Below are 21,048 nucleotides of genomic sequence, written 5' to 3' on the forward strand. Positions count from 1 at the left end.
TGAGCGTGACCGGATTCAAGGGTGAGCCAGTTCTTTCGGGTTTGCCATGGATCTCTCTTATTTAAGTCCACTCTTTTCGGACTCTGACTATTTGTTAAGGTGTTATTTAGTTTCGGGGTTGTACCCCTTCTTCTTAGACTTGTCGTTTGTAGAGTTTTGGTACAATAACTTTCAGGTTCTAGGTATTTAATTCCGCATTTGTTTAGTTAATTAACTTGCTTCCGTAACTTAATTGTCTTAGTTTTGGTTTAGTTGCTTGGTTTGGGTTGTAGTAGTGGTTCTCCCACCGGATGGTTAGTGTGGGTGTCAATCACGACGGTCTGGGTCGTGACATATTTTCTATGAGTTTCCTTGATCATATTTGTAATCATTTCAAACTATTAATGTATTTTTATAATTTTGTGTTATTATATTATTATATTATATATTGTAAATTAAAAATCTAAAGATCGATAGGGCTTATACCTCACCCTATGCTTGTTAAAATGCTCCGCCTTACACCCCCACCTCTTAAAACATATGTTCTTACAAATTGAGGGCAAAAACTAGATATATGGAGGGAACTTTTTATTTTCAGCCAAATAATTATAGCTAATAGCATTTTTTTTCTTTTAAGAAATTAGTGGAAATAGATACATGTAGGGATCTTATTGTTTTAGCTTTAAAATTATCATAACTATCAAGGCACATTATAAAGTTTGTTTTTAGAATTACAAATAAAGCACACATAAAAGTGTAGCCATATGTATAAATAACGTTACTTATGGTTTTATGATTTGACAACGCTTATATTGTGTAGCCTATATTTCTAAAAAAAATGCTTTAAAAGTGTTGCCAAAGTTTATGTGGCCAAAAGTTGTGTCCAAAGGTCACGCCTTGAAAGTGTGCCCTTACATATTTTTGGCAACACTTTTCACGCCCCGAGCCCACACCCTGGATGTGGCCGGCACTCGAGAACCATTGTTGGCCCCAAGTGAACTCTTAGCCTGGCTCACTACTCAGCGGAAGACTTTACTCAACATTTAAAAGATCTCAACAGATAAACTCATGTACTCAGAACGTTATAAAGGAAACATTCAACTGGACAAAGAGGCAACTCAAGTCTTTAAACATTTAAAACTGAAAATGGAAAAGACTCATAAACTATTGTCTATCTATCTATGAAGCCTATATTACTATGAGGGATTTTGGGACAAGACTCCCAATCATCCTAAAAACAGACATAACTAAAAATAAAGAAGGGATCCTACGGAAGCAAGGAGGCTCACCAAACAACTCTGGAGCTCAGCTGGATCAACGAAGCGCTGGATGCTAATCCTGGTTACTTGTATTTGCATCATAAAAGATGCAGGCCAAATGGCGTCAGTACATGGAATGTACAAGCATGCGAGGGAAAATCTAAAACATGACATAAGCTTAAACTGTAACTGAAGAAACACTTACCTTGTCTCAACTCAACTCAACCTCATCTCAATATAAAGCAATAGAAATAATGCAGTATAAAGAAAAGCTTTAAAACAGTAAATAACAACTCAGTGTATTAGAAAATACAACACAAACTCTGTTTGTATGCAAAAATACAAAATAGAAACTGTTGGGAGATTCTCTAACCGACTACCTTGCCGAGGTATAAAACTCCTTAACTAAGTGGATCCACTAGTCTATGCTAAAAGGCAATAAAGGAATCATCTAAAAAGTATGACCCTTTTCTACCCATGTTGGGTACATGGTTTATGGGGGATGTGAGTTGTTAGAACTCTCCCCCATATCGGTGCTCAATACTAGTCTCAAAATATAACTTAGTTCATTATGTTTTAAAGAAAAAATTTCTTCTTCCTCAACTTTGAGATTATTACTTAAAAGGTTTCTCTAAAAAGAGATAGTACTGAAAATTGTTCATGAACTCTTTGGAAATCGACGTTTTCTCTCATCTTAAATGTAAAAATATTTACTCTTGGTAATACTTAGTTCCCATATTTAATTTTAAATAAAATGAACTTAGCTCTAATCTTTCTCAACTCAATGCTCAAGTCATTTAAAACAATTTGTAAAGCCTTCTTAAAATGACTCGAAGAACTTTCAAGACTTGACAATTAGCTCTACCTTGAATTTGAATTTATGGATTCAAGGTTATGATTCATGTTCATGAATGATTTCTAGATGTTTAGAAGTAGTTTAGAGTAGTTAGAATCAATAGGGAGTAAGGTATACTTTAGGAGAACTTAGACAAGTAAAACGATGGAAAAGGATGGGGGCAGGTGACCCTGGCGCGGGGTGCCAACCCCAAAAGTTCAGGACCCATTTATGGCGCATCTGGGGCGCGCCATCTCAGCCCCTCCCCAGGTAATTCCAATGAATTTTTCTACTTGTTTTCTGACCTTAATTCGACTAGAATCGAATGGTTTCTTTCTCAATCACTTAGAATCAAATACCCAACATATGTACACGATAATCTACTCGAAACAATCCTCAAAACACTAACAGTTATCTCAAGAACTCATCGAAATCCCAACAATCAAGATTATGAAAGGTATTCCAAGAAAACTAACAAGAACTCAAATCCTTCAACTTTAAGAATGAATTTGCGCTGAAAATAACATGATTGGCGTGTGGGTGAACGAACCCAATACTATGAGAATGCACATACCTCTTAGGGATCAAACCCTTGGCGAAAATCCACAAGAAAACCTCAAGAACTTAACAAACGCTTAAATCTTCTCCTCTTTTCTTCTCTTTTCATTTCTTGAACTTTTTTCTAAACCCTAAGCGTATTTTGATTTAGAAAAACTGAACCAAATAAGTTTAGACCCCTATTTAATTACAAAAAATGCTTAAATCTGAAAGAGTAAGGAAAAGACCAAAATACCCCTCATGTTTTTGGGTAACTTTACTTAATTGAACAACCTGACTTCAAACAATCATATCTCCCTCATACGAGCTCAAAAATTAGCAAACTTGGTGGCGTTGGAAAGAGGATTCCAAGACCTTTCATTTGATAACTCATTATGTACATAAAATTTTGGTCGTTTGAAGTTAACCCAAAACCCATAACTTAGGCCTAACTTGCAAATTTTCAAATTTGGCTATTTCCAATTTAGTTCTTTCTATTTTTAGCTCTTTCAAATACCGAGGTGTTACAACACTTTTCAAGCGTAGTCTAGAATAAGTGTGGCCTTATGCCTTACAAGTACATTTTACGAGTTTAGAAACGCTATATAACACACACAACTAACTTAAATTTTAAATTGAAGTGCTTAAATTTTTTTTGTTTGTTAAATATGAGTTAGACGGTAAGTATTTTCATATTGTTAATTATAGTGAATGTCTATTATTAAGCATGACTTTATTAGGAAATATACATAATTGAACAAGAGCAAATTTAGAAAATATACAAACACAATAAAAAAAATATTTACCTCAGAAACTATCATCAATTTACATATTAACTTACTAAAACATATGTTACAAAAGAATGACACAATAATATTTTTTTTCAATAATCTAATAACATAAATCTAACTAAAAAAATGTCATATGTAGTTACTATCTTTACACATAGACTAACAATAAAATGAACCAAAAAAAGAAATTTAATTAATATTAAATGATTTTTGTTCAAATCTACCAAATTAGGAAACATCATAAATATTTTTACTTTTTTGTCATTTGAGTTCATTTTCAACAGATACTATGATGATTCTATCGCTATAAATACAACTTTAGAAGAGAAACACAACACATTTTCTTACATTCTCAAAATAGAAGTTTAGACATGAGAAGACCTAATGGCCAAAAAAAAGTTGAAATGGTGAGGATGCAAAATCAAAGCAATTTACAAGTAACATTATCAAAACGACGCGATGGAGTCTTTAAAAAGGCAACTGAGCTCTCCACTTTGTGTGGTGCTGATGTTGTCGTTGTAGTTTTTTCGCCTAACAATAAACCATATTCATGTGGGCACACTTATGTTTTTTGAATGTCTCGACTTTCTTTCTCAAACCACCGGACAGGGGTGCGGAAATAGCAACAATTCATGGTAGAGCGGAAATAGCTTCTGATTTTATTTCGCCTGAAACGAATCCCTCGCTTTGAGTCTATTATGAATGAAGGGTCATCTGCCAATGAATAGAATTTTCTTGCTTTATTCAAATTCAATCACTTAATTTGATACTTATAGAGTTAAGTTTTTCATATTAATGATTATATTTAATTTATCTTTGATTTTAATTCTATCTTTCAGTATCTTTATCATGGAATAAAATGGGCTTTTATTTAGTACTTTCTTCGCTTTAATTTATTTTCTTGTTTCTTTGTCCTTCTAAAAAGGGATGTCCTTTTTCCTTTTTGGTAACTCTTAGTTTTTAATTTTCACATTCCATGTTTAAGAACAAAAGAATCAAGAGAACCATGATGCATTTTACATATCTTCAATTTAAAATTACAAGATTCAAAAATCTTGATTATTTTCATTAATTACGTGCCAAGCAAAAATTAGACGAATAATTAAAATGAAGGGAGTTAGTGGTAATTTATCATTTGTTAATATTGACATTGAAGTATAAGTCTAAAGCACAAGTAGTAAAAGATTATTGAATAAGACATTGAAACTCATGTCAAGTAGCTTAAAGTGCAACATCTAGTTTAAAATAAATTAAGTTCTTATGGAGTATCACGTGTATCTATATCTATATATTATAAATAATGTTACTTTATATATATTGACCGGTAAAGTAGCTGACCACCTTACTTGTACTTATTCATATTGATAAATATTTAATATTTTTATTGTTAATAGAAGGCCACTAGACATACTATCTAGTGTTATATATTGATCAAAAGTAAAAATCAATAAATATATCATAACACTTTTAAAGGTCGTTTGGTATAAAGATGCATAATGCATGGATTATTAATGTATGGATTAGTAATGCAGGGATTAGTAATGCAGGGTTTAGTAATGCATGGATTAGTTTTTATCAAGTGTTTGGTTCATTGTTTCCCATTTAATCTTATGTTTGGTTTAAAATTCTAGAAAAAGTTTCTTTCCTATTATACCCTTGAATTATTATGAGATTTTATATTTCATTTAATTTTTCAAGTTAAATACTAAAATATATTTTAAAAATTATTATTAATTTTGAGGTGTGATATGCCACCATAGAGATCCTTGATAGCACGGTATATTTCTAATTTTTTATTGGTCAAATATACCTTACACTTAACATAGATTTAAGGCTACTTAAATTGTTCCTCTATTCAATTTGCTACCTTGAAGACTATCATTGTCAACAATATCCTGGCCTATTTTCTTCGTAATCAATATTGATTTTCAAAAAATGTTTTTGCTATGATTTGCTAATCTGTAATTGGGCATAAGCTCACAGGCTTATTTTTGCTACTATAATCTATCTCATGTGAATTACTTAGTATATTTGATTACTTATTTTTTCCTATTGTGTAACTTGGTTGGTTACTATCTCATGTATGTATGTGTTTTTGCTCTGCTTTGTATATGCTTTTTTCCTTTTTGCTGATGTCAAGGGGGGATAAAGTTCAAATAAGAAAGATATCAAAATAACTAATATTAGTCTTAACAGAGAAGATCTCAAAAAGAGGAGCTATTCTTGAACTCAGCAAATCAAGGAGAATTTCAAAGTCACAAAAATTCAAGTTCCTTTTAATCTCTATTCTACTTTTAGCAAGCATTGTATTTCTGAGTGAATTATTCTGTAAGCAACAAAAAAAAAAATTAATATGGTGAGCCTCTGTATGAAAAGATTAAAAAAAAAAAGAGAAAGAATTGAGTGTAGATTTATGATTCAATCATCAACGCAATGTACAACTACAAATCACTCAAGAATTATAAGAGAACACTCTTGCAACCTCAAGGGACTAGACTAAGATCCATTTTGGATCTCAGCCAATATAAAAACATTTGGTATTAAATTTCATTTCTGCACTTTACTTATTAACTTAATTGTTTATTGTTTTTGTGTTTACTAGTTGATTGCTAAAACAATTAGTTGACTAAGAATATTAAAAAGGGTCAATTCACCACGACCCATCTTGCACTTTCAGCTTCTACCCCCACCTCTTATAGTGCTTGCGTAGATCATAAACAATATTTTTAACTAGATATTCTCTATTTACTTACGAAATATAAAAAAAATAATTAAAAATCACTTATTTTTTTGCGAAAAACATTTTCATTCGTATCAAAAGTCTCAAAACAAATTCCCACTTCGTCCCATATTAGTTATCATAAATAAGAAGGATAGTTTTACTGATTTAATTGTTATTTTTTTTAAAACTTAACAAATTTATCGACACTTTCAAAATGAATTAAATGTAAAAATAAAAAAAATGATAAAAATTTAATTAATTCTATCTTAATTTTATAAACTAACAAGTATTTTAAGACTGTGTAAACAACTTATATGGGACAATCATGTTGGGGTTTTTGAAATGTTGACTTTCAAACTTGGCTCTTTTGCCTCTTTCTCAAACATGCATTTTGCCAAACTCCACTTTTCATTGGTATAATACCTAATGTGACATAACAAACGACATCGTTTAAGATGACACTTCTTCTTAGTCAACAACAGAGATATTTCCTCTCTAAGCCAATTTTTGGTGCCCATTTGGAGATTTAAACAAACAATATATATATTTAAGAGCTCTCTTCTTTTCCAAATAAAGAAATATATGTTGTAAAAAATTTACTAATATTTTAAATCATATGTGTTTAGTTGTTTTATTTTCATACAAATTGAGGAGTTGACAAACCTTTGTTTGGATGAATCCAAGGTAACTGAGTGATTCCTCTGTCTCTGTGTCTTCAGATATATCATGTATGTATATAATTTCATAATGGGTCAATTTTATTTTTCTCTTATTCCTTAAAGATTCTTACTTTCTTGACTTTTTCTTGATTCTTGATTGATAAATGAGAAGACCCGTGTTCTTGTTCTTTCTATCATTGGGTATGACAAACTATGCAAGAAAGAGTGTATCTTTTTTTCCCCACTAATGATTCAACTTAACCCTGTTGTTTCTTTCTTGGTCTAGCTGTATATTTGAGATGATTGATGCATTATGCATAATATAAGTTGCAAGAAAAAAAGAACAGATTTTGAGAAGGAAAATTAACTGCGACTGTGTGATTTTCTGTCTGTTACATCACTGTTTGTATTGCATCATATTCAGCTGAGGGGAAACAAGGGTAGTACCATTTTGCTTGTTTGAATGTCAAAGAAATTCTTTAGTAAGTTTTTTAGTTTGAGTCTAATTTGTGAAGCAGGAAATAAGGCAACAGAAATTTTTTTGGCTTCATTTTACTTTAACTTGGTTTGAGTAAGTTGGTTGTTAGAGTTTGAGTATATCTTTGCTGCATCGCTTTCGTGCTAATAAATGGTAGATAGTGTTAATCTTTATGAGGTTAATAGACTGATATTGTACATAGATTGGGGCTAAGCAACCATTTCCTGATTCGAAGTTTAGCATGGACCTTCTTTAATTGTTTTGGCTAATGTTTAAGAATGTTATTGGCTGGAATAGTGCACTCTGGGTTCTGTTCAATAATTCTTAGTAGCAAAGGAAGTTAATCTTAGTTCCTTCATGTTAAATCTCACTGAATTTGATTTTAAGTTGCATTATGATATTTATGCTCTAGATCTGCGGTATCCAATATTTTATGCTTCGTGTATGATGAATTCTTATGGTTGATGTCTAAGTTGCAGCTCTCTCTGCCACTTTATTGAAGCTTATAGCTTTAATCATTTTCTTTTTAATTGAAGAAGTTTACCTGTGGCTGCCTCTCTGGATGCTCCTGATCCAGTTTTGGAAAGGGTTCTTATAGAGGACACTAAAAATAGTAGCCACGGCGGGGAGAGGAACTTCTTAGCTCATCAACCAATTTTGCTGGATCAGGTCTCCAAATCTTTCAGAGGAGAAGTAGTGAGCAGGTGCACTCAACTGATAATCTTCCTTTGTCTACATTTCGATTGTCTTTCATCCTCATCCTTAAAACTTAAAGGGGATTATTTCTTGTTGGTGGAGCTTGTTAATGATCCTTGGTGATAAGTTAATTTCTTGTTGGTGGAGCTGTTAATACTGTTTAGTGCTAATAAATTTCATTTCAACTTGGTAGTAATTTAACAGATAAGATAGCTGCTACTTTCTCTAGGTCTCTTGGAGTTTCAACTGATTTTACAACATACCTACTACATGAAGATTTATATTTTTTATATGTCGCTATACATGGGCTTCAAATTATGGGAACTATAGTCCTTCTACCTCGTGCCTCACCTTTCAAAGATGGTGTATCTTTTCCTTCTTCCTTGCAGTGGTGGCTGCAAACATTGTTTTCTACTTTGGATACAAGTCTTCATTTTGCATTATGTTCTTGAAATGCTGGATGTAGAATTGGAGCTTTCACTAATATGTTTCCTAGTAACTTCATGTGTATAAATTGCCTAAGGAACTGCATGTCTTAATGTTTGCATTCTGTTCTCTTAGTCTGTTTTTCTTCAATCAATGTTTGAAATTTCAAATGTGTGGAAGCATAATTAAGTAATCAAACGTGTGTTCTCTCTAACAACTTATGCTTTAAGATGAGATGGTCACACACTACAATATGGTATCAGAGTAGACAAGAGATCCTGGATTTGAGTATCCCCATCACCCATTATTATCATAAACAATTTCAACGAACTGGGACCATGAAAAGGGTCCGCAGATGAGAGGCGTTTTGAATCATAATTAAGTAATTAAATGTGTGTTCTCTCTAACAACTTAGGCTTTTAGATGAGATGGTCACACATTAAAAAAAAAATGTTTTATTCTGTGTTTCTACAGAATGTACATTGCAGTATATGTTCTTTTGTGGTTCTAACTGAACTTTTGAATATATGTGTACCTGCGTTGTTGCTTTAAAAGCCATTTTGGTCAGTAACTGAATGCCAAGAGAAATAGTATAATATTTTGCAGGGATTGAAGTGGAAATAAGAGTTGTAGTATCTTTCTTTGCTCTCTTTTTTCTTTTGGTGGAAAGAGGATAGTAGGGAAAAAAACATTTTCATGCTGTTTTAGCTCTCATCGGATCTGCAGATTCTAAGTGGTCCATTCTATGTGATTAAGTATATGTTGTGTCTCTGAATTACAGCTTAATGATGACTAGGTTTTCTCCTTAACTTGAGTTTCCTTTTTGCAGTACTAGGGACTCTATTAGGCAGTTGCCATTGGTTTTATCCGTCTGTTGTTTGTTTTCATGGTCATGTCACTAGTTTTTGACTTAACATGTCTCTAGCAGATCATCTAAAAACAATGGGCATGCCAATGAGAAGAAAATTTAAAAGTTACTGTGCTGATGTTATTTGTTTATGATTGCCTTCAGATCTTTTTCCATGAAGGCTGCAAATAGAAACGATGAAAATTTGGAAAATGGGATGTTGGAGAATGACATAGAGAAGTCAGTACGCAGCAATAAAGTTGTTACAGTACACAACAAGGCCTTGCTATCTGGAGTCGCTTATTGTATTTCTTCCTGTAGCATGATATTAGTGAACAAGTATGTACTTTCCAGCTATGGCTTTAATGCGGGGATATCATTGATGGTCTATCAGGTACTTCCCAGTCTTTGTTATACTTTTGAGCTTATCAAGGTATAGAGGTAGGGTAATGACAAATAATTGTTGACCCTTTATTCAGAATTTTGTCTCAGTGGTGGTGGTTTCTTCCTTGAGAGTTTTTGGGATAATTACTACGGAACCACTCACTTGGAGGCTAGTCAGAGTTTGGTTGCCTGTTAATGTTATATTTGTTGGGATGCTTATAACAAGTATGTTCAGGTAAAAGATACTCCCTCTTCATGTTTGTCGTACCATGAATTTCATTATTTGAATGTTCCTATTGTTTTATTTACTACTGGTTGCAGAAGTCATGCATTGCACCTATTATTGTTGGATGCACAGTTCTCTGAGATCAGTTTTTCGGTGTGATCGAGTTCAGCTGGGCCTTTATGCAAGATTATATTTATTGGGAGTAACAGATTTCTGGTTCAAACCTTCATGCAAGTGTTAGTTTTACTACTTCAAATTTTAAGGCCACGCTAGGTGTTCAAATGGTTTCTTTATTTGGGACGGTTCTTGATCCAAAATAGAAGGAAATTTTTGTCTAATTTGATGAAATAGAAACAAAATGGAAATGTGAATTCTCTGGAACAAGCTCTAGAATTAGAGGCATATATCTTTAGGGTTAATCTTTGTCTCATTCTTACTTGTTGACCTTGTCTTTTGCTGAGTAAGAAATTCTGAATATAGATTTCTTTCAGTAAATGCTGTTAGGTTCACCTTTTTGGGAATATTTTTTAAAAAAATTCTTTCAGTAAAAGAAGTCATCCTTATCAAACTAGTGAACTTGATTTGTGTAGAAGATTTTTTTAACTCAGTCTAGTGTTCCCTTTTTTCCAAGACATCAAACAATAGAAGAGACTATTTTTGGAGTCACTTAGAGGAATACGCCTGGATTGATGAAATGAAAAGTTGATAGGCTCATCATCATCACATGATTCTTGGAACTCGACTTGTAGTCAATAACATTTACAATAAAATGTCTCCTTTTTCTTTGGCCTTGCCTTCCACACATCAATACAGAGCAACTCTTTGGCTCTACCCTGCTGAGTTTACTTTAGATGAAACAAAAGATGCTTATGATGTAGGTAATGATTCATGAACCTTAGAATTTGATTACACTACATGTCAAAAGTAGAAAAGGGTACAAAATAATGAAAATTATATATTAAAAAAAGGTATTTTAGTTTCAAGTACAGCTATTTGTGTTCTTTCTGCTTTACCATTTTCATTGCCAATTTCAGTACTCTGGCATTTTATATCCATACGATTCTGCAGATTAATGAATTTTTTAGCATAGAATCTGTTTTAGTGTTTAATAATTATAGCTGTGATTCTATGACTTGGCTGAATTACTTATAATTGTGTTATATCCTACAGTCTTAAGTACATCAACGTTGCTATGGTCACTGTCCTAAAGAATGTCACTAATGTGATAACTGCTGTTGGAGAGATGTATTTATTCAACAAAACGCATGATAACAAAGTTTGGACTGCACTTTTTCTGATGGTATGATAGTAGCTTAAAAAGAATTTTTCTTCACTGTTTTCTCTTAGTAATATCTATACATTCAATTTGTTCAGCAATTAGAAATAAATAGTAGTAGCTCTGCTCTTTCCATTTGCCCTTGATAGCACCACAACTACTATCCTGGTATGTTTTTTGGGTGTGAGAGAGAGCAAGATAGCATGCATCAACTTGTCTGCAGTTGGTGAATGACAGTTATTACTCTAGGCTTTACATTATCTTCTTTTCACTTGACATAATACTCTGCTGTTATTTCGTTTTTGTTTTTCTTCTCTGTGTCATTAACACAACACTCTAAAAATAACTAGTACAACAGGATCGGAACTGTCTACTAATTTATTTTTTTCCAAATCTGCATCATATACATTACTTGTTCGTGTGTTAAGCACCGCATAAAGTTCAAGTGAAGTATGTAAATACGAAGTGTTACAGGTCAAGCAAATGCTACTCTATATTGCTTTTGATATTATTGCAGTGATTCTAGCCTCTCTCACCCCTGTGCTCATATAAAGTAATTTGTTAATGATATGTTTCGTTGCTTTGTATTCCAGAACTTACATTAGCATTCTTTTTTACCTTTCTTGTCACAATAAGAGTTTATAGCGCTACTGATTTTTCAGTAGACACTACTCAGAGTATTCGCTAGTAACCTAGTCCTCAGTCAAAGGCATGATGAATTTCATGAGGCGACCAAGTGGTATAAGCTGTATTGAGAGAAAATGCAACATATGATAAGGAATAGTATCATCTTCGTTTTCGAGATTTACTTCTTATAACAGTGGTACTTTCTGGTAACTAGTGATATGAGTAGTTTTGTCATATAATACAAAAGTATTTGGAAGTTGGTCATGAACCCTAAATTCATCAAGTCTTACATCATTTGACTAAAGTTGCATATACTAGAACTAAATTTGAAATATTGTTCATTTATGAGATGACAGTTGTAGAGATGTTACACTTAAGTTGTGTTTGCGGATTATTTCAGTAGTTACTTACACTTAAGTTGTGTTTTGCAGATTATTTCAGCAGTTACCGGAGGAATTACTGATCTTTCTTTTCATGCCATTGGTTATACATGGCAGATCATTAATTGTTTCTTGACAGCATCATATTCTGTAAGTATATCTTTCTCTCGTTGTGTTTCCTTTTCTGGGTGCTATTTTATCTGGCATTTGTTTCTTCTGGGAATATTATCTTTGTAAAATTCATGATTTTCGTTATTGTTGTCAGACATATGAACTTAAGATAGAAGATATAGCTTAATCATACAACAACATATCCAGTGTAGTCCCACAACTGGGGTTTAGGAAGGATAATGTGTGTGCAGACCTTACCCTTATGTTGGAAGGTATGAACGTTGTTTCCAATAGACCTGCGGCTTGGATACTACTCAAAACAAAGGATAAAAATGAATAAACTACCTAAACATTTGTCAAAGATGATGACCTTTACCGGCAGTAATAAAGGCGCCAAAATATTCTAATAGAATTGGACATAACCATTGCAGAGTACATATAATACAGTTTTTGTGTGTCCACCATAACATTGACCTAGATCATCAAGAATTAGATCTTGTTTTCCAACTATTTCATTGAGTCAAAAAGTTCTAACCTAATTCCAGTATTATCAGAAGCAAAAAGCTCACCAACATAGGTTGTGGTGCAGTGATGTAAGTGCTCCATCCTTAATCAGAGGTCTCAGGTTAGAGCCCTGGGTATGAAGAAAATCTTGTTGGGAGCGTCACCCCTAATGGACCATGCAGTGCGCGATTGGATTTAGTCGCAGCTCCAATGTAGGCATTAGACACTGGATGGGAAACAAAAAAATGAAGCAAGTAATGCAAAAGAATTCTAAGGTCTGTTGGGGTTTTAAGCACAAATAAAGCATGGGTTTTAATTAGAAAAGGCACAAAGGGAAAAATAAATACATATATGTTATGAAACATAGACTGTATACTAAAATTAAATAGCAAGAAGAAAGAGAGAGAGTAGTAGTAACTTTCTTCCAATATTCTTGTGTATATTGCATATACAATGTAAGTTATTTATAAGTCTCAAGTAACTTGGAAAGCCAATTTTACTAGGAAAAATTGTGGGTAAAAGTCCTAGTGAAGAAAAAGATACAGGTATCTAGTAATATGCATTGAGAGTTGCCTCATTAAATATCTTACCAGGAACATCCAGTGAGACAAAACATTGGTTAAGGAAAAAAGAGTGCAACACGTATTTACTCCCCCTGATGAAAGCATCACTTAATATCTCGAAGATGAGACGCATTTCAATCTTGTATCTGAACTTCTCAAAGGTTGAAAGCGGCAATGTCTTAGTGAACATATCTGCTAAATTATTACTTGAACGAACTTGTTGAACATCTATATCACCCTTCTTTTGAAGATCATGAGTAAAAAAAAAAAAAAATGGTGAAATATGTTTTGTTCAGTCTCCTTTGATGTATTTTCCTCTTAGTTAAGCTATATATGCAACATTGTTTTCATATAATAATGTTGGAGTATCTCTTTCCAAAGGAAGACCATATGTTCCTCAGATGTGTTGGATTATTGATCTCAACCAAACGTATTTTCAACTGCTTTATGAATGACTATTATATCTACATGATTTGAAGTAGCAACTGTAGTTTGTTTTGTTCAATGCCATGATATAGTTGTACCTTCACATATAAATAAATAACATGTCTAAGAGCAGTGTTTATGTGGGTCAAAAATATATCCTATATCTACTTAACCTATTCATCGTGATTCGGACTCTTTTAAATAAAAGAGGCCCCTATCAATGACCTTATTTTAGACCCATAAAAGAAATTCAGGTATCTAGTAATACGCATTGAGAGCTACCTAGTAAGGTTTTTAATGAGGTAGCTCTCAATGCATATTACTAGATACCTGAATTTCTTTTCTTCAATAGGACGTTTTCCCGCAAGATTTTTTCTAGTAAGAATTCAACTAGACACACTATCTATTAATGGACATCCAAGGGGGAGTCCATGTCCATAAGCACTAGTATTTGGTGGATGTCCATGTCCATTTGCACTAGTTAATTTGGCTGTCCAAGTTACTTGAGACTTATAAATAACTTACGTTGTATATAGAAATATAAAAAAGAATTTTGGAAGAAGGTTACTACTGCTCTCTCTTTCTTCTTGCTACTCCCTTTGTCCCAATTTATATGACTTTCTTTTCTTTTTAGTTAGTCCCAAAAAGAATGACATACTTATATAGTTAGTAACAATCTAACTTTAAAATATCCATTTTATCCTTAACGAAATGATTTATAGCCACACAAACATCTATGACTTATTTTAGACCACAAATTTCAAACGTCGTTTTTTCTTTCTTAAACTCTATGTCAAGTCAAACTAACTCACATAACTTGGGACGGAGGGAGTATTTAATTTTAGTATACCATCTATATTTTATAATACGTTATCTGCACAAGGCTTGCTTTAGGGCTTAAGCGCGCCTTTGACAACACCGCCTAGTTCTTAAAATGCCTCAACCATAGCATCGGCCCAGTTCACCGAGAAAGCCCAGTTAAGCGGCTACTGGAAATATAAAATTAGAGATTTTTCTCGTGTTAATAGCTTAAAAGAATTCAGCTCACAGGTGAGACGTGAGAGGGCATGTTGAAGACATTATTGATTTGATAGATCACTGTCCTGAGTGTTGTTTGTAACAAATTCAGCTTCTAATGAAGTAGAACTACATAGTTTAGATTTCACTGATATATCTCAAATTTATATGTGTGGTCCTATACACCAATGTGATGCTGAAGAGATCTGACAGGAACATATCGGCTTGTAAACTAATAGGGTGTGTTTGGTATGAAGGAAAATGTTTTCCTGGAAAATGTTTTCTTGGAAAACAAGTTGATTTTTAACTTGTTTTCTTATGTTTGGTTAGTGAGTGGAAAACATTTTCCGGAAAACAATTTCCAGTGTTTGGTTGGTGAGTAAGGAAAATAATTTCTATGCTCTTTCACCCCCAACCCCTCCCCACTATGTATCGAACTGTCGTTTTAATCAAAAAATAACTTGAAAACAGCGTGTCATACATTAGTACATGCTTCTAGCTAACACTATACAGTTGAGACTTGAAGTTTTTCACATTATTGTGCACAGTTGCTCATCTCTGTACACCACACACATATTTCAACTGTGCATAGTACAAACAGTAAGTTGTACAAACATATCATATCATAATAATCTAATTATGAATACTTAGTTCAATAACACCATTAAATCAACAAACTAACAATTTGTAAACATGTAAAACAACTCTGCCTCAAGCACACAAATCAAATTCAAGCAAAAAGATATCAAGTCCTCTAATAGTAGTACTCTATATAGTTATGTTCTTCCGATTCACTTCTATATTCTATTTATGTTGTCACTTGAACCTTTCCAACCACACCTTACGGAGATTTTGATTTTTAGCCATGAATCCCTTAGCTAAAGTATCATTTTGTACCAAATAGTCAAAAGCATCCCCTAAGAACTCTTCCCCATAACCTTCAATTGCCATAACTTCTTCATACAACCTTGTCACATCTAATCGGCTATCAGCTATCTTACTTATTGCCGCTGCCACTTCTCCAAGTTTTGTTGAAATATCACCGACCACATCTTGCACATCAGAAGGACGATTTCTTTTACGACTTGACTTGACTTGAGAAGTTTCACTCACATCTTGCACTCCATTCTCCTTAGATGGTCCTTCAATCTCATCTTCATTACCTTTCTCCGAACTACAATCCAAGTCTATATCTTCAAATGACTTAGCACAATCACCCCTAGCTCGATCATTCCCACAGACAAGAGACATTTCTTCAAACATATCAATCTTCTTGGTTGATGAACTTATCATGACTAGGATACGCCTACAATATAAATGACAAAAATATGGTATTAAACAAGAGACATCAACATGTGACACAATTATAACATAAACTTCATGAAATGGAGAAATACAGAACTAAAGCCTAATCTGCTAACCATTAAACCACCCTCTCTCTCTTCTTCTTTTCCTATAAAACTAAAGCCTCAACTCTTTAATTTCTCACAAACAAACATAAACAGAGTTAAAGTCAAAATTAATATCTAAGATATTTCATGCATATCTTGAATATTCATAGAGTTGCATAAACAACGTAAATACTGATTACAGCAACCTTACCTGAATATGCATTGCACACACTCTGGGACTGGCAGTAATCATCTTCAAGTTGTCATCCCATCCAAGACCACTTTTGTTTAGTAGAGTTTGCACTGTATTCCATGTGCTTCTTAGCGTTTTAAGATGATTCTCCACATGCTTAGGAGAACAGTCCATTCCTAATTGTTCATTAGTGGCATTCGAAACACGATTGAATGAGATAACCTTAAACTGATTGGTTGATTTATTTCCCTGCTTCACTTCATCAGCTAGGATCTCCAACAGCAAATATTCCATTGGCTTTGACCACCTAAACTGCTTCTCTCCTTTTTTGCCCATTATTTACTCCGGTTGAAGAGTACCATCTGGTGGTTTTATAAGGATAGGGTAGAGCTTCAAAACTGCTTGAAGTACCGTGTGAAAGCATCGATGAATAGATTCGATTGACCTATAGAAGTGTGATCCAATCTTGCAAAATCGTTCATTAAAACCAACGATCTCTAAAAATATTAATACTTGATCTTGAATAGACATGTTTTTGGTTGAACACAACAAATTATTTCTTCCAAGAGCATTGCATAGTTCATAAAACACATGCTTGCTCATCCTTATCTGTCCTATACAATGAACATCACTTCCATTCAAAATACTATTCATGTAAAATTCCCTTTCTTGATCTTTATTCGTATAAGGTTCTCTAGGAATGCTACTTTGATTATTATAGGCTACATTAATTGCAACTCCGAAAGCTAAAACAGATGTAGCTACAGCTCCAACTATTGCATCATCTTCATCTTTGTTTGTCATATCCATCTGTTCCAACGACCAGTATAATGTAATTGCATTTATGATATAACAAAGAAAAGAACATAATAAGAAAATCTGCCAAGGCATATAGCAACGGCAGATCAATTTTGAGGAAATCAATACCAAAACCAGCAGAGAATTAAAATGTCTTTCCTCCAAATTACCCAATAACTCTTTTCAATTTTCCCTTAGAATCCACAAACTAGAATCTAAAATCCTATTTCAGATCTACATATCTCCGGCTCAACTATCAAAGAATGAACAGATAACATTACACACACAGCCAAACTTCACATTATTGTGCACAGTTGCTCATCTCTGTACACCACACACATATTTCAACTGTGCATAGTACAATGAAACACATGCTTGCTCATCCTTATCGAAAGCAAAAGGCCACAATTCATAGATTTACCAAAAAATATCGAATCCAATGCATAAATTCACCAAGTAAAGTCAAATTCAAACACATGAGCAAGTATTTCAGCAGAAAAGCAAGTGAAAGATGAATATTTTGAAGAATTATTGAAAGCATACCTTCGAAATTCTTACAGGAATATGAATGAGAAGAACAACAATGGAAACCCTAAATTTGGAGAGGAACAAGCTGGAAAAATACTGGAGAAACAGCGCTCCTTCACTACGTTTGAGGGTGGGCAAGGGCGTAGGCTGGGGTGAAATTCGCTTGTGTTGCGCGTCGACTTCTTTTCCGGAAAATGATTTCCGCAGACTTGTTACGGAAGTCGTTTTCCGCTGATTAGGAAAATGTTTTCCCAACATTTTGTTGCAACCAAACAAAAGAAAATAGGAAAACATTTTTCTCCATACCAAACACACCCTAAATGCTGAAAATGTGTTATACAGTTAACCAAATTACCATAAAACCTCATTGTTACCATATAAAAAAAAAACAAAAAAAACCATCATATACTCTTTATGTATTCTCAATATGAAACTAAATTGATGATACAGTCTTGATCTTGTAATGTCAATTTTGGTTTACACATATCCTACTGGTGAAAACAGCTAAACTTTGCTAACTAGAATGAGCAGGTCCAGCCTTGTAAGAAGAAAAAAAGAAACTTGTTGAAAAAAAAAGAGTGAGGATCCGAGTCTGGTCTTAGAGACTGGTGCTTTTACAGTTAACATGATACAAGCTAGCGTTTATTGCATATGGTCTGAATGATTAATTCATAATCTTGTACGGGAAGATCTAACCTTGACAGTTTGCGACAAACTGCTCAAGTTGCAAACCTAAGTTCCTTATTTGGACAATTCTGAAGTCTTAAGACATCTGCTGAAAGATTTTAGTAAGGATAGTTTAGTATAGTTCTGTTCCCCTGTCAGTGAGAATCAACTTCAAAGCTCCTTAATAGTTATCTTCTATAATATCAGAATTGAGAACTGATTATTATTCTATTCAAGGAAGGAGCGGGTTGCGGAAGTCGTTCATGTGATACACCCATTGAGATGAAGCCCATTTAAAGTTGTACACTCAAGAGCCAAAGCTTGAGCTCAGTTTCTTTATGGTCAAATGCATTATTAACTTATCTCTTTTAAATATATGTAATTACATAAAATAGGTTTGTGGTAATATATTTTGACTATTCAAAATACAATTTTCTTGTTATTCATGTATAAAGATTACTAGTTATTCATATAATAGATTTAGTGTTACAGTCTAGGTAAATTATATTGAATGTTAGAAGCTAAATTCTTAAAATGCATTTATTTGAAAATGTCAATTTCTCTAATAAATATATAACTTGAGCTCAATTGTGACTCGAACTTGAGCTTTGCTGAATTCAAGCCTAGTTAGATTGTGTACTTGTCCCTTATTCCAGTGAGATAGAACTCGGCTATTTAATGTTCCGGTCGAGCTCAAAATGTCGAGAACTTGACTTGGCTTGATTTCTTTATAACACCTCCAATTCCTTTTGTCATTAATAATGGGAATAAGCAGCAATTCTTCCGTATTGAGCTTCATATCCTGTTTTTTTTTTTTTTGAGGTTACATTTAATTTGATGTTCTAATTAGTCACTTGAAAATTTCTTCTTTTTGGGTACATCTTCTTCAATATGATGACCTGATTCCCATGCTAATGCTTAATTTTTTAATTTTTATTGTTTTGATCTTCTGGTGCAGTTGACTCTTCGCAGGGTCATGGACACTGCCAAACAAGTGACTAAATCTGGGAACCTTGATGAATTCTCCATGGTCCTGTTAAATAACACGCTTTCACTGCCTTTGGGCATTTTGCTTATATTATTATTCAACGAGGTGGACTACCTTTCTAGAACGTGAGTTTTGGTTTCTTAAAGTAGTAATTGTTTTCCTCAATTTTTTATTTATCTCGTCCGTAAGTGGTTGCCTTTCTCTGACCATACACATTGCATGCCTCATGCCTATTGTTAAAACCTGTAATAGGTAACTGTTGGTGGATTGATGTCTAGTTGAAAGCCAATGGTGGCCTGAATTTTCTTAATCCAACTTCATAAATGTAATTCTATAATGGTTGTTGTAGAAGTTGAAAAAGCATAACTATACCAGTACAGATATAATTGATAACAATTGCTAACTATGTCAAATTTGAAGAGGAAGAAGGGAGATTTTCATATTTTGTCAAGTCTCTAGGAGTCATTTTTAATCTTCAGTTCTATATATTGACAACAACAGCCCCACAGACTCAAAATGTTATAAAATATAACTGACTTAATAATAGATGAGGCCTTGGAGCAACGGTAAAGTTGTCTCCATATGACCTATAGGTTATGGGTTCGAGTCGTGGAAGTAGTCACTAATTCTTACATTAGGGTACATTGTCTACATCACATCCCTTAAAGTCACCGGACCCTGCATAAATGTGAGATGCTTTGTACAACATGCTGCCCTTTTTTCCCACCTAATAGCAGATTTCTCTGCTGCTCTTTATCTGCTGAGCTGTTCCCCAAAAATTACCTAGTTGGGCATAAGCCATCTATCTACCCATATGTATGCAGTGTTAGTTGTGCAATTACTAATTCCTTTGTGCTTCTCTCTTCGAGGATTGTTGTGCAATTGGTTGCTGTTATATCACAAGTGAATACTGTTTCATTGCACATTGAAGATTTTGCTACGTGTATCTTTATCTGCAGACCACTGTTACAATTGCCAACATTCTGGTTGGTGACAACCTTTAGTGGATTGTTGGGCTTAGCAATTAGCTTCACATCCATGTGGTTTCTTCATCAAACAAGTGCAACTACTTATAGGTATGGTTCTTTTCATGTGAGTTCATTATTTCATTTTTCTTTGAGTACTCTGATGTAAACATTTCCCTCTTCGATTTTTCTTTAACTTTTGGTTTCTGCAGTCTTGTTGGATCACTAAATAAGATACCTCTCTCTGTTGCTGGTATTTTCCTTTTCCATGTTTCAACAAGTCTGGAGAACTCTGCCAGTATATTATTTGGTGAGGGTTTACTCTTTCTCTTTACCTTAGTACCTTTCTTAATCAAAGATTACACTTCAATCCCAAGTAAGTTGGAGTTGGCTATATGAATACTCACTGTCCATATCACTTCATTTAAGCTGTAATCTCCCCTCATTTATCCAGACTTGGGAGTTGAGAAAAAAAGTGTGTTGCATTTTGCAGGGCTCTTGGCTGGAGTATTTTTCGCCCGAGCAAAGATGCAGGATAAATCTCAAACTAGATCCTGAATGTCAAAACTAACACCCTTTCCTTTGTAAATTATGTCTTGTCTTGAATTGTAGAGCTTGTTGTATACTAAAAACTATGACATGATCAATCAATTCAAGAGATAGATCAAGATTTTCATTCATCTAGAACCTGTCTATTTTGATTTTAACCTCTTTACTGTGCATTTTTGTATTTTACTTATTCCAATTGATCATATGATAAGAATGTGTAACCTCTG

General features: G+C 33.6%; 2 protein-coding genes across 4 annotated transcripts; one reads left to right on the forward strand and one right to left on the reverse strand.

Annotated features, from left to right (window-relative positions):
* The first annotated feature begins 6,674 nt into the window (after nucleotides 1-6,674).
* On the forward strand, nucleotides 6,675-20,956 carry LOC102603243 (GDP-mannose transporter GONST1). 3 transcript variants are annotated; one of them, XM_006362241.2, is made up of 10 exons: nucleotides 6,675-6,807; nucleotides 7,797-7,964; nucleotides 9,395-9,623; nucleotides 9,709-9,848; nucleotides 11,010-11,139; nucleotides 12,174-12,272; nucleotides 19,278-19,432; nucleotides 20,267-20,383; nucleotides 20,485-20,582; nucleotides 20,766-20,956. In XM_006362241.2, the coding sequence occupies exons 1-10, from the start codon at nucleotides 6,797-6,799 to the stop codon at nucleotides 20,828-20,830; spliced, it is 1,212 nt and encodes a 403-aa protein (XP_006362303.1). In that variant the 5' UTR covers nucleotides 6,675-6,796; the 3' UTR covers nucleotides 20,831-20,956. The 3 variants fall into 3 exon arrangements, with proteins under 3 accessions (XP_006362303.1, XP_006362304.1, XP_015158398.1); XM_006362242.2 differs by having other exon boundaries at nucleotides 7,800-7,964; XM_015302912.1 differs by lacking the exon at nucleotides 7,797-7,964.
* On the reverse strand, nucleotides 15,386-17,912 carry LOC107057852 (uncharacterized). Its single transcript, XM_015302913.1, has 2 exons — nucleotides 17,669-17,912; nucleotides 15,386-16,669 (listed from the first exon to the last, which is right to left on the reverse strand). Exon 2 carries the CDS (start codon nucleotides 16,034-16,036, stop codon nucleotides 15,560-15,562), a length of 477 nt encoding a protein of 158 aa, XP_015158399.1. The 5' UTR covers nucleotides 16,037-16,669; nucleotides 17,669-17,912; the 3' UTR covers nucleotides 15,386-15,559.
* Nucleotides 20,957-21,048: the final 92 nt, after the last annotated feature.

This window comes from Solanum tuberosum, unplaced genomic scaffold (assembly GCF_000226075.1).
Source record: "Solanum tuberosum cultivar DM 1-3 516 R44 unplaced genomic scaffold, SolTub_3.0 scf00387, whole genome shotgun sequence".
In the NCBI taxonomy this organism is placed as follows: domain Eukaryota; kingdom Viridiplantae; phylum Streptophyta; class Magnoliopsida; order Solanales; family Solanaceae; genus Solanum; species Solanum tuberosum.